The sequence below is a fragment of the Anomaloglossus baeobatrachus genome, chromosome 1 (assembly GCF_048569485.1).
Source record: "Anomaloglossus baeobatrachus isolate aAnoBae1 chromosome 1, aAnoBae1.hap1, whole genome shotgun sequence".
Lineage (NCBI taxonomy): Eukaryota > Metazoa > Chordata > Amphibia > Anura > Aromobatidae > Anomaloglossus > Anomaloglossus baeobatrachus.
This window is the reverse complement of record NC_134353.1, coordinates 931,842,084-931,854,468: the sequence shown is the minus strand read 5'-3', so window position 1 is coordinate 931,854,468 and position 12,385 is coordinate 931,842,084. Positions and strand designations below refer to the sequence as shown.

At 42.8% G+C, this 12,385-nt stretch overlaps 1 protein-coding gene across 1 annotated transcript in view; it reads left to right on the top strand.

Annotated features, from left to right (window-relative positions):
* Positions 1–12,385, top strand: part of DCC (DCC netrin 1 receptor) — a 1,217,792-nt gene that overhangs the window by 866,497 nt on the left and 338,910 nt on the right. The window contains exon 9 of the mRNA XM_075328185.1: positions 12,159–12,313. Within this exon, the coding sequence (XP_075184300.1) occupies positions 12,159–12,313 (155 nt within the window). The remainder of the gene's footprint in view (positions 1–12,158; positions 12,314–12,385) is intronic.

Genomic DNA, 12,385 nt, shown 5'->3' with positions numbered 1-12,385 from the left:
TTTTGTAACTTAAGGACAAAAATAACAATATAATCAGGTGTAAACTGAAAAATGATCATTTATCTCTTCTAAGCCCCAGAGGGTTGCACATTACTACTCAAGCCTTTTTCTGAAATGTCATTTTTAACAACGCAGCTTATATTTCTAAAGTTTATGGGAGTTTTAGAATTTTTTTATGTTTCTTTTTTTTTCTCCTTCTCAAAAAACAATTATGATGAACAAACAGGTGGTCAAATCTGATGCCTTATGAACTCCAATTTTTTCATTTTTTAGGAATTTCTGGTAACTGGGGATTGTGAGAGGTTATTAATTTGACGAGTCAAGAGTCAGACATCCATTTACTACATCGATGACCATTCATCTGAACAGTCTCTACGTCTGCCCTCTTTTAAATTAGGAACCTTCTGAAAGGGGTTGTCTGTGATGAGATGACCCCTTTTATATGATGATGCCCTTTTCTTCTTTAAAAGGGTTGTCTTATGTTTGAAATGGATAAAAAAGCAACGTGCAAAGCAAGTTTGCCTCGTACTTCTTGTTGAAAATCCTCTCTGCTCTTTAGAACAGAGAAACTTTCTCCGCAATCAGCAGAAATCAGTTTTTGAAAGGATCAGCAAATTAGGCTCAAGAGCTATTGTGGATCTGATGCCTCTGTCACTCCAGCTCTATTTCCTTCCCTTTTCTACCTTCTTCTGCCTAATTGACAGTCACTGCTGTGTGACTCCAGGCAAATAAGTAGTTGGTCAAGCAGGAGGAGGTGGTGCTATTGTCGATCTATAGCCTCTGTCACTCCAGCTCTATTCACTTCCCTATTCTATCTCCTCCTGCCTAACTGATAGCTTCTTTGCTGTGCAACTCCAGGCAAATTGAGTCGTTGGTTAAGCAAGAGAAAGCATCGCTATTGTGCATCTGAAGCCTCTGTCACTCCAGCTCTATTCACTTCCCTTTTCTACTTCCTTCTACCTAGCTAATAGCCTCTCTGCTGTGAAACTCCAGGCATATAGAGTGATTGGTCATGCAAGAGAAAGCATCGCTATTGTGGATCTGAAGCCTCTGTCACTCCAACTCTATTCCTTTCCCTTTTCTATTTCCTTCTGCCTAGTTAATAGCCTCTCTGCTGTGCAATTCCAGGCAAATTGAGTCATTGGTCAAGCAAAAGGAGGAGTTGCTATTGTGGATCTGAAGCCTCTGTCACTCCAGCTCTATTCCTTTCCCTTTTCTTCTTCCTTCTGCCTAGCTAATAGCTTCTTTGCTGTGCAACTCCAGGCAAATAGAGTCATTGGTTAAGCAAGAGGAGGCAGTGCTATTGTGGAGATGAAGCCTCTGTCACTCTAGTTCTATGCCCTTCCTTTTGCTACCTCCTCCTACCTAACTGATAGCCTCTCTGCTGTGCAACTCCAGGCAAATAGAGTCATTGGTTAAGCAGGAGGAGGTAGCCCTATTGTGGATCTGAAGCATCTGTCACTCCAGCTCTATTTCCTTCCCTTTTCTATCTCCTCCTGCCTAGCTGATAGCCCCACTGCTGTGCAACGCCAGACAAATAGATGTATTGGTCAAGCATTAGGAGGCGGTGTTATTGGGGATCTGAAACCTCTGTCACTCCAGCTCTATTAACTTCCCATGTCTACCTCCTCCTGTGTAACTGATAGCCTCTCTGCTGTGCAACTCCAGGCAAATGGAGTAATCGGTCAAGCAGCAGGAGTCGGTGCTATTGTGGATCTGAAGCCTCTGTCACTCTAGTTCTATTCCCTTCCTTTTGCTACCTCCTCCTACCTAACTGATAGCCTCTCTGCTGTGCAACTCCAGGCAAATGGAGTAATTGGTCAAGCAGCAGGAGTCGGTGCTATTGTGGATCTGAAGCCTCTGTCACTCTAGTTCTATTCCCTTCCTTTTGCTACCTCCTCCTACCTAACTGATAGCCTCTCTGCTGTGCAACTCCAGGCAAATAGAGTCATTGGTTAAGCAGGAGGAGGCAGCCCTATTGTGGATCTGAAGCATCTGTCACTCCAGCTCTATTTCCTTCCCTTTTCTATCTCCTCCTGCCTAGCTGATAGCCCCACTGCTGTGCAAGCCAGACAAATAGATGTATTGGTCAAGCATTAGGATGCGGTGTTATTGGGGATCTGAAACCTCTGTCACTCCAGCTCTATTAACTTCCCATGTCTACCTCCTCCTGTGTAACTGATAGCCTCTCTGCTGTGCAACTCCAGGCAAATGGAGTAATCAGTCAAGCAGCAGGAGTCGGTGCTATTGTGGATCTGAAGCCTCTGTCACTCTAGTTCTATTCCCTTCCTTTTGCTACCTCCTCCTACCTAACTGATAGCCTCTCTGCTGTGCAACTCCAGGCAAATGGAGTAATTGGTCAAGCAGCAGGAGTCGGTGCTATTGTGGATCTGAAGCCTCTGTCACTCTAGTTCTATTCCCTTCCTTTTGCTACCTCCTCCTACCTAACTGATAGCCTCTCTGCTGTGCAACTCCAGGCAAATAGAGTCATTGGTTAAGCAGGAGGAGGCAGCCCTATTGTGGATCTGAAGCATCTGTCTCTCCAGCTCTATTTCCTTCCCTTTTCTATCTCCTCCTGCCTAGCTGATAGCCCCACTGCTGTGCAACTCCAGACAAATAGATGTATTGGTCAAGCATTAGGAGGCGGTGTTATTGGGGATCTGAAACCTCTGTCACTCCAGCTCTATTAACTTACCATGTCTACCTCCTCCTGTGTAACTGATAGCCTCTCTGCTGTGCAACTCCAGGCAAATGGAGTAATTGGTCAAGCAGGAGGAGTCGGTGCTATTGTGGATCTGAAGCCTCTATCACTCCAGTTCTATTCCCTTCCTTTTGCTACATCCTCCTACCTAACTGATAGCCTCTCTGCTGTGCAACTCCAGGCAAATAGAGTCATTTGTTAAGCAGGAGGAGGCAGTCCTATTGTGGATATGAAGCATCTGTCACTCCAGCTCTATTCCATTCCCTTTTCTACCTCCTCCTGCCTAACTGATAGCCCCTCTGCTGTGCAACTTCAGACACATAGATTTATTGGTGAAGCATTAGGAGGCGGTGTTATTGGGGATCTGAAACCTCTGTCACTCCAGCTCTATTCCATTCGCTTTACTACCTGCTCCTGCCTAACTGATAGGTTTGCTACTGTGCAACTCCAGGGAAATAGAGTCAGTGGTCCAGCAGGAGGAGGTGGCGCTGGGCAAGGAATAGACCTGGAGTGACAGAGGCTTCAGATCTAAACATAGCTCTTCAGCCTTACTTGCATATCATTTCAAACACTAATTTCTCAATAAAGAATTAATGCACTGGCCATGTAAAGCTATTGCTGGGCTTATCTTTGAAAGAGCTACATGCGCATATAAATAGATTGTGGTGCAAAATCCTGCTGACAGATTCCCTTTAAGGGAATTCCCGGAAGAAAATGAACAAGTAGAGGATGAACATTCACCAATAGGCAGAATCCAGTGTGATTGTTCCCCTCACTTTTATTAACCGAAAATATTTATTACCGGTTTTCCTTTGTTTCCGGAAAAAACCTGATCACCTCCACATTCAGTCTTATAAATGGGGGAACTTTAGTAAATTAATGGACCCATTGAGCCAACAAAGCGATAACATTTATTCCTGGCATCAAATGATTTGTTCTCCTGTTTCTACCACTTCTCGGAGAGAAACATTATCAGGTCCCTGCCACCTTGAAGCAGCTAATTAGGCGTTTGACTTATCTTACGATCATTCGTGGTTGTACAGGAGCGGTGTAATTACATTGTACACGTATGTGAGATGATCTATCGTCAGTCTGTAAACTCTATAATGAAGACTCTGCATTTGGAGTCTTCCAGGACGGAGCGTTCCTTCTGTCTGCGTAACAGTTGAGGGTAATTTTAGGTAGGACGTTCTCTCAACGTTGCCAGAGAATTATAGTCTAGGTGAGGAAATGATAGCATAGAAGACCGAGGCTGTGGTAGGCAGATCCCATGAAGGCTCTGCATTTAGAGTCTTCCAGGACGGAGCGTTCCTTCTGTCTTCGTAACAGTTGAGGGTATTTTTAGGTAGGACGTTCTCTCAACGTTGCCAGAGAATTATAGTCTAGGTGAGGAAATGATAGCATAGAAGACCGAGGCTGTGGTAGGCAGATCTCATGAAGGCTCTGCATTTAGAGTCTTCCAGGACGGAGCGTTCCTTCTGTCTTCGTAACAGTTGAGGGTATTTTTAGGTAGGACGTTCTCTCAACGTTGCCAGTGAATTATAGTCTAGGTGAGGAAATGATAGCATAGAAGACCGAGGCTGTGGTAGGCAGATCCCATGAAGGCTCTGCATTTAGAGTCTTCCAGGATGGAGCGTTCCTTCTGTCTTCGTAACAGTTGAGGGTATTTTTAGGTAGGACGTTCTCTCAACGTTGCCAGAGAATTATAGTCTAGGTGAGGAAATGATAGCATAGAAGACCGAGGCTGTGGTAGGCAGATCTCATGAAGGCTCTGCATTTAGAGTCTTCCAGGACGGAGCGTTCCTTCTGTCTTCGTAACAGTTGAGGGTATTTTTAGGTAGGACGTTCTCTCAACGTTGCCAGTGAATTATAGTCTAGGTGAGGAAATGATAGCATAGAAGACCGAGGCTGTGGTAGGCAGATCCCATGAAGGCTCTGCATTTAGAGTCTTCCAGGACAGAGCGTTCCTTCTGTCTTCATAACAGTTGAGGGTATTTTTAGGTAGGATGTTCTCTCAACGTTGCCAGTGAATTATAGTCTAGGTGAGGAAATGATAGCATAGACCGAGGCTTCGGTAGGCAGATCCCATGAAGGCTCTGCATTAGGAGTCTTCCAGGACGGAGCGTTCCTTCTGTCTTCATAACAGTTGAGGGTATTTTTAGGTAGGACGTTCTCTCAACGTTGCCAGTGAATTATAATCTAGGTGAGGAAATTATAGCATAGACCGAGGCTGCGGTAGGCAGATCCCATGCTGGTGCATTGTACAGCTCCACGGTGAGGTGTGAGTTACCGGAACGCCTCCTATTCTTCCATGGTAGACCCAGACGCAAAGTGAAAAATTTACACAGACGTAGGTGAAAAAAGAGACTATAAGAAAGCTTTATGTCATAGTCAAGTCTTAAAATAATTTACGGTTTCTGACTTTGAATACATTTCGATGCAATATTTTTACTGTTAGGCTTACTTTTTACTACAACCAAAATATTCAGAAAACAAAATTTTTAAACTTGCAAACAAGAATATGGTGACGTTTGCAGAAATTTGGCATCAACACGGAAACCCACTTGGTCACCATTGCTTAAACCAATATGTCTACACTAGTGTTGCATTTACCAAAATGGCCACAATTGCAGATAGGAGATGGCCATCAATATGACCACCATTATGGAAATTAATTCAGTCACCAAGGAAGGAAGGCCCTCTGGCAACTCACCTAAGTCTGTACCCTTAGCTCCCTAACATCCCTATATGGGTCCAGGTGTACACGTTCCAGCTTCAAACTCGTGTAGTGTGCATGACTGCAAGTCCGAGGACATTCTGATCATGCGCACTGATCCGAAAATCAGTGGTGACAGCAGAGGTGAGAGCAACCATGCCTCTGATGCTAAATATTCATTAGCATGTTAGGACGCCCACAAGGGGCGTGCTAACATTCTAAGGGGGCGGACTAGCCAAGGGAACTAACACCCTTACGACTAGTCCCTGGCCTCATTAGGATGTTATAAATGATCTTTAGAAATACTTTTTCTAAAGATCTCTTTTATCTATGTTACTAGATACAGGGACAGTTAGGGGTACTTTACACGCTGCGACATCGCTAGCCAATGCTAGCGATGCCGAGCGCCATAGTCCCCGCCCCCATCGCACATGCGATATCTTGTGATAGCTGCCGTAGCGAACATTATCGCTACGGCAGCTTCACACGCACTCACCTGCCCTGCGACGTCGCTCTGGCCGGCGACCCGCCTCCTTCCTAAGGGGGCCGGTCGCGCGGCGTCACAGCGACGTCACACGGCAGGCGGCCAATAGAAGTGGAGGGGCGGAGATGAGCAGGACGTAAACATCCAGCCCACCCCTTCCTTCCGCATAGCCGGCGTGAGCCGCAGGAACGAGGAACAACATCGTACCTGTGGACGCACCGACATTATGAAAATGAACGACGTGACACAGATCACCGATTTTTGACTGTTTCACGCTCGTTCATCTTCTCTCCTAGGCTTTACACGTTGCGACGACGTTACCGACTCCGTATGTGCGCCACTGTCGATTTGACCCCGACAATATCGCAGGTGCGATGTCGCAACGTGCAAAGTACCCCTTAGGCAGGGATTAGCAATATGCACCCAGAACTGCTCGTGGTTTAGGGTGCACAATGCATCTGACAAGTTGACTTTAAAAATCTGTGTTACGAGCACCAAACCTCGGGCTCACTTATTTCTAGTCAGGACACAAGAAGGACCTTTGAAAAGTTTGGATTTTGCTATGGAAGCCATAGCCCGAGCTGGGCATAACCCCAATACTCTCCATCAGGGCCGAATCCAGGTCTTTGTGGGCCCCGAATGAAAGCGTCTCAGACGGTCCAGGGCCCCAGCATTTGCCCATGTGTGCCGGGTGCTGACACCGGCCCTGCTCTCCATCAATACTTAGTTGGTTTGCACTATCTTCTACTTCATCAGTCAAAATAAAAAAGCCATTTTTGAAATTTTGACTTATTTACATCCTATACGAAGATTCTCACCCCGGCTCCCTCACATTCAAAAACATGGTAAAATCTTGTCGACCTTGCGAAAAACATATTCTTTTCATATTAGCAAGATCATGTTGTGTCTCTAACAGAGATCACAACCGGTAAATGAAGAAGTGGGAAGTTGTCTCTTCTTCTGAGGCAGAGAAGCTTTCAGATTCGAGCTGACACATTGGTTTTCACCCGTTCTTGTCACTTCTGATGGCAAATGTAAGACATCCGCTAACAACACGTGTTTAGGCAGTCACAACATTCTGCTCAAATGTTACATTTTAGTCTTACGAATAAAATGTGGAGTCTGCACTCATTATTTATCTATCTAGAAATACCTACGGTAGCTATATCCGCGTCTCAGAAGATTCTAAAAATACCACTGAGTACTTCCAAGTGTCCCGTGTGCTCTTCTTATTCTCAATATTTCGTTTCTTCTCCTTTCTCATTAAATCACTTGAGTGGATGTTGGCAACATGAGCCCCTGAAGAGGCTTCAAAAACTGAGCTCATACTGTATATTTAGCAATATAAGTGGATGGAACAAAAAAAGATAAGAAAATCTAAAATCGGGAAATGCGAAAATCTATTAACCGGTTCAGAATCGTGACGATTTTTCCCTCGTTCCTGACCATGGCACATTTTAAGTTAATGATACTTGCGCTTTTAATGCCTCTAATTTTATATTCTCGTTGGAATATTCACTTAATTGTTGCCTCTTTTTTTTTTTTTTTTTACCGCTGCACATTTTGGTCATTTTTATATTCCTCTTTCTTGCTGATATCTGGGGAAAATGTAGAGAAAATGGACCTCTAAGAAGACATTTTACATTGTGCTCCTCTCTCCACAAACGTTATTTTTAAATATTGGATATAACTTTTTAGACTCATTTTTAACTTAATAGATATTTAGATTGGCTATATATATATATATATATATATATATATATAATATGTATATATATGTGTGTATGTATGTATTGTAACGTTGCGCCCTGCAACGTGGGGGTTCCACTCGCTTGCAGCGGTGTGAGGTAGCTTCAGCAACACACGTAACACAGTCTCTTCATAGAAATTCCGGCAGTTTATTTAAAAACATTCAGCATAAACTGCCCTCAAACATAAATAATAAGTCCATTATGGATGTTTTAGCAACTTCCCCACTCTCTGGCTCCTGCCAGCGTACAATTCTAGCCAAGGTTCCTTCCAGCACCCAGGGCCCTCTGCAGACCCGTCTGTCTCTCCTCCAGGAGAGATTCGGCCCTACCCTGGCCTGGCTGCACTCACCTCAGACTCAATATCAGAGCCTTGTGTTCAGCCTCCACACAGGCTGATACACCCAGAGCTCCCGGCTCTGCTCTCACTTGTTCCCAGTCCACACACTGGACATCTAGAGCCAGTCTCTATCTAGACTGCCCTAGACACACTCCACCTAGGTTCAGAGACAGGATTGCTTTAACCCCTGGAGCCACACCCACAGGTGGTAAGGAGTGTGTAATCAGCATCACACACCCTTCCATGGCTCTGCATGTAATGCAATCCTGTGGAACAACAGGTCCCAGCCAACTTCACATTGCAGAGCACCCATGCTTCTGCAAAACATACCGGCCCTTTGTAATACAGCCGGTTGATACATCACAGTATATAAATATATATATATATATATATATATAGAATAAACAAAAAGCCAGCACTAAATGTGCACTTCAGCATTAAAAATTCCAAACTGTACTTATTATAAACATTTTGAGATTTTTGGCAAAAAATTGCAATTTCTTGAGCTGCCTCGCCACGTCACGGCAAATCTCATTTGGGGCAGTCCTACACTAAAATATTTTTATAAAATGTGCCATACGGCCTCACATATGAATAGTAGAACTGCTCTTAGCAGCACTCACCTGGTCTATTTCAATCCCGTACCCATGACTGAGTCATGGCTGTGGGCGGGACAGGTCCACGCAAATGCTGCATGAAGTAAATAGCCTGAGGACAGGGTTTGATGACTGAATGTGAACAGTCACCAACCGCCAAAAAATAGACAGGTGGAATACATCCCAAATTGGGGTGCATAGCAAGGTGGGGGTCAGCCACCGACCAATTCAATGAAGAAAAAACAAAAAGCCAGCACTAAATGTGCACTTCAGCACTAAAAATTCCAACACATATATATGTGTTGGAAAAAGGTCAGCCTTTGACCAAAACGTCCTGTGATATAGGCCATTCAAGAAGATTTTATTTGAAAGCGAAGTGGAGTGCTGCCTTCTGATTTTTTGGAAATATATATATATATATATATATATATATATATATATATATATATATATATATACAACTAAATATATATATAATAAAAAAACATATACAGTTAGGTCCAGAAATATTTGGACAGTGGCACAATTTTCGCGAGTTGGGCTCTGCATGCCACCACATTGGATTTGAAATGAAACCTCTACAACAGAATTCAAGTGCAGATTGTAACGTTTAATTTGAAGATTTGAACAAAAATATCTGATAGAAATTGTAGGAATTGTCACATTTCTTTACAAACACTCCACATTTTAGGAGGTCAAAAGTAATTGGACAAATAAACCAAACCCAAACAAAATATTTTTATTTTCAATATTTTGTTGCGAATCCTTTGGAGGCAATCACTGCCTTAAGTCTGGAACCCATGGACATCACCAAACGCTGGGTTTCCTCCTTCTTAATGCTTTGCCAGGCCTTTACAGCCGCAGCCTTCAGGTCTTGCTTGTTTGTGGGTCTTTCCGTCTTAAGTCTGGATTTGAGCAAGTGAAATGCATGCTCAATTGGGTTAAGATCTGGTGATTGACTTGGCCATTGCAGAATGTTCCACTTTTTTGCACTCATGAACTCCTGGGTAGCTTTCGCTGTATGCTTCGGGTCATTGAATATCTGTACTATGAAGCGCCGTCCGATCAACTTTGCGGCATTTGGCTGAATCTGGGCTGAAAGTATATCCCGGTACACTTCAGAATTCATCCGGCTACTCTTGTCTGCTGTTATGTCATCAATAAACACAAGTGACCCAGTGCCATTGAAAGCCATGCATGCCCATGCCATCACGTTGCCTCCACCATGTTTTACAGAGGATGTGGTGTGCCTTGGATCATGTGCCGTTCCCTTTCTTCTCCAAACTTTTTTCTTCCCATCATTCTGGTACAGGTTGATCTTGGTCTCATCTGTCCATAGAATACTTTTCCAGAACTGAGCTGGCTTCATGAGGTGTTTTTCAGCAAATTTAACTCTGGCCTGTCTATTTTTGGAATTGATGAATGGTTTGCAGCTAGATGTGAACCCTTTGTATTTACTTTCATGGAGTCTTCTCTTTACTGTTGACTTAGAGACAGATACACCTACTTCACTGAGAGTGTTCTGGACTTCAGTTGATGTTGTGAACGGGTTCTTCTTCACCAAAGAAAGTATGCGGCGATCATCCACCACTGTTGTCATCCGTGGACGCCCAGGCCTTTTTGAGTTCCCAAGCTCACCAGTCAATTCCTTTTTTCTCAGAATGTACCCGACTGTTGATTTTGCTACTCCAAGCATGTCTGCTATCTTTCTGATGGATTTTTTCTTTTTTTTCAGCCTCAGGATGTTCTGCTTCACCTCAATTGAGAGTTCCTTAGACCGCATGTTGTCTGGTCACAGCAACAGCTTCCAAATGCAAAACCACACACCAGTAATCAACCCCAGACCTTTTAACTACTTCATTGATTACAGGTTAACGAGGGAGACGCCTTCAGATTTAATTGCAGCCCTTAGAGTCCCTTGTCCAATTACTTTTGGTCCCTTGAAAAAGAGGAGGCTATGCATTACAGAGCTATGATTCCTAAACCCTTTCTCCGATTTGGATGTGAAAACTCTCATATTGCAGCTGGGAGTGTGCACTTTCAGCCCATATTATATATATAATTGTATTTCTGAACATGTTTTTGTAAACAGCTAAAATAACAAAACTTGTGTCACTGTCCAAATATTTCTGGACCTAACTGTATGTATATATATATATATATATATATATATATATATATACATATATATATATATATTTTTATTTTTTTTTTTATTTATGGTACAGTTAAAAACGTCAGCTCGAGATGCAAAAGATAAGCCATCACTGAGCCATAGATACCGAAAAATGAGAACGCTATAGGTTTCAGAAAATGGCGCAAAACGTGTGCCACTCTTTTTGGACAAGCTTGGGAATTTTTTTTAACCCCTTAGATACAAGTAAACCTATTCATGTTTGGTGTCTCCAAACTCGCACCAATCTCAGGTATAACAGCGACATATCAGTTTTACCATATAGTGAACATGGTGAATAAAATATCCCAAAAACTATTGTGCGATCACACTTTTTTTGCAGTTTTTTCAAACTTGAAATTTTCTGGATGTTTTCTAGTACACTATATGGTAAAACCTATGGTTCAATTTAAAACTACAACTCGTCCCGCAAAAAACAAGCCCTTATATGGCAAGATTGACAGAAAAATAAAAACGTTACGGCTCTCGGAAGAAAGAGAGGAAAAAAAAAAACAAAAACAGAAAAACGCAAAACGCTCGAGGGTTAAGGGTTTAAAGCTCTCATTCTCATATTATAAAAAGAGGGGAAAATTGCTGCTGTAGTGAGTTGACTAGCGGCCACAGATATCTCCACCATGGAGGACATTCATATCAATAATCTATTTCAGTGTACAACTTTTTCTAGGGATAACAAATTGGCAGTTTTTGCCGCCTGACCTACTTTGGTCAGCTGATGTCCTGAGGATCTTCATTAAGAGAAGGTATTGCATAGATGAGACAACCCCTTTAAGAGCGCAATTTTAGTATTTATTTTAAATTCAAAATTTAATTTTTATATTTCAGTGAGGGAACCATGAAGCAAGACACTGACAGGTAGAGTGGTATACAAAAGCCTGAGTCTTCACGTCCTGGGTATTTCCATTGTAAGGAACTTTATCGCAGCACAAATAGGTGCCAAGGAGAAAAATGGAAAAAAACTTGTCAGTCAACCAACAGTCATGAGCCAACTAATGTTAAACCAACCATTGAACTCAGTCTTGTGAGAATTTGGCTGCTTGAAGGTTCTCTACCCTTAGAAATGAGGTTGGAAAGACAATTTCAGTGCCTGAGGCAAGATAAGCAGCTTATACGCTGTCAATAGCTAAGACATGGACATGTTCAGGTGAAACATAGCAGGGTTATCTCAGAACATCTGACAGTTGGCCAACAGCATTGTCCCAAAGGTCTGTAATGACCACCATGAATTGGCAAATGTCTCTTATATCGCTTATCACTATTGTTATCCTAGAACTCCATGGTTCATTCGGATATTTGTATTTTTTGTTTTCTCGTTTGTTTTTTTGCTTTGTGGTGTCTTGAATGTGACATAAAATGATGTTGTATCTCTTCTTTTCCTTCAGGGAACGGGCATTAAACACGTCGCAGCCTGTGGCCTTGCAGCTGACAGTGGGCAATCTGAAACCAGAGGAGACTTACTCTTTCCGTATCGTAGCTTATAACGAATGGGGTCCCGGTGAAAGCTCACAGCCAGTCAAGGTGGCTACACAACCGGAGTGTAAGTATTAAGTAACATGAATATTGTAATTATTATCAATGTAGATGATCATAGAAGACACGTATAGTCCAG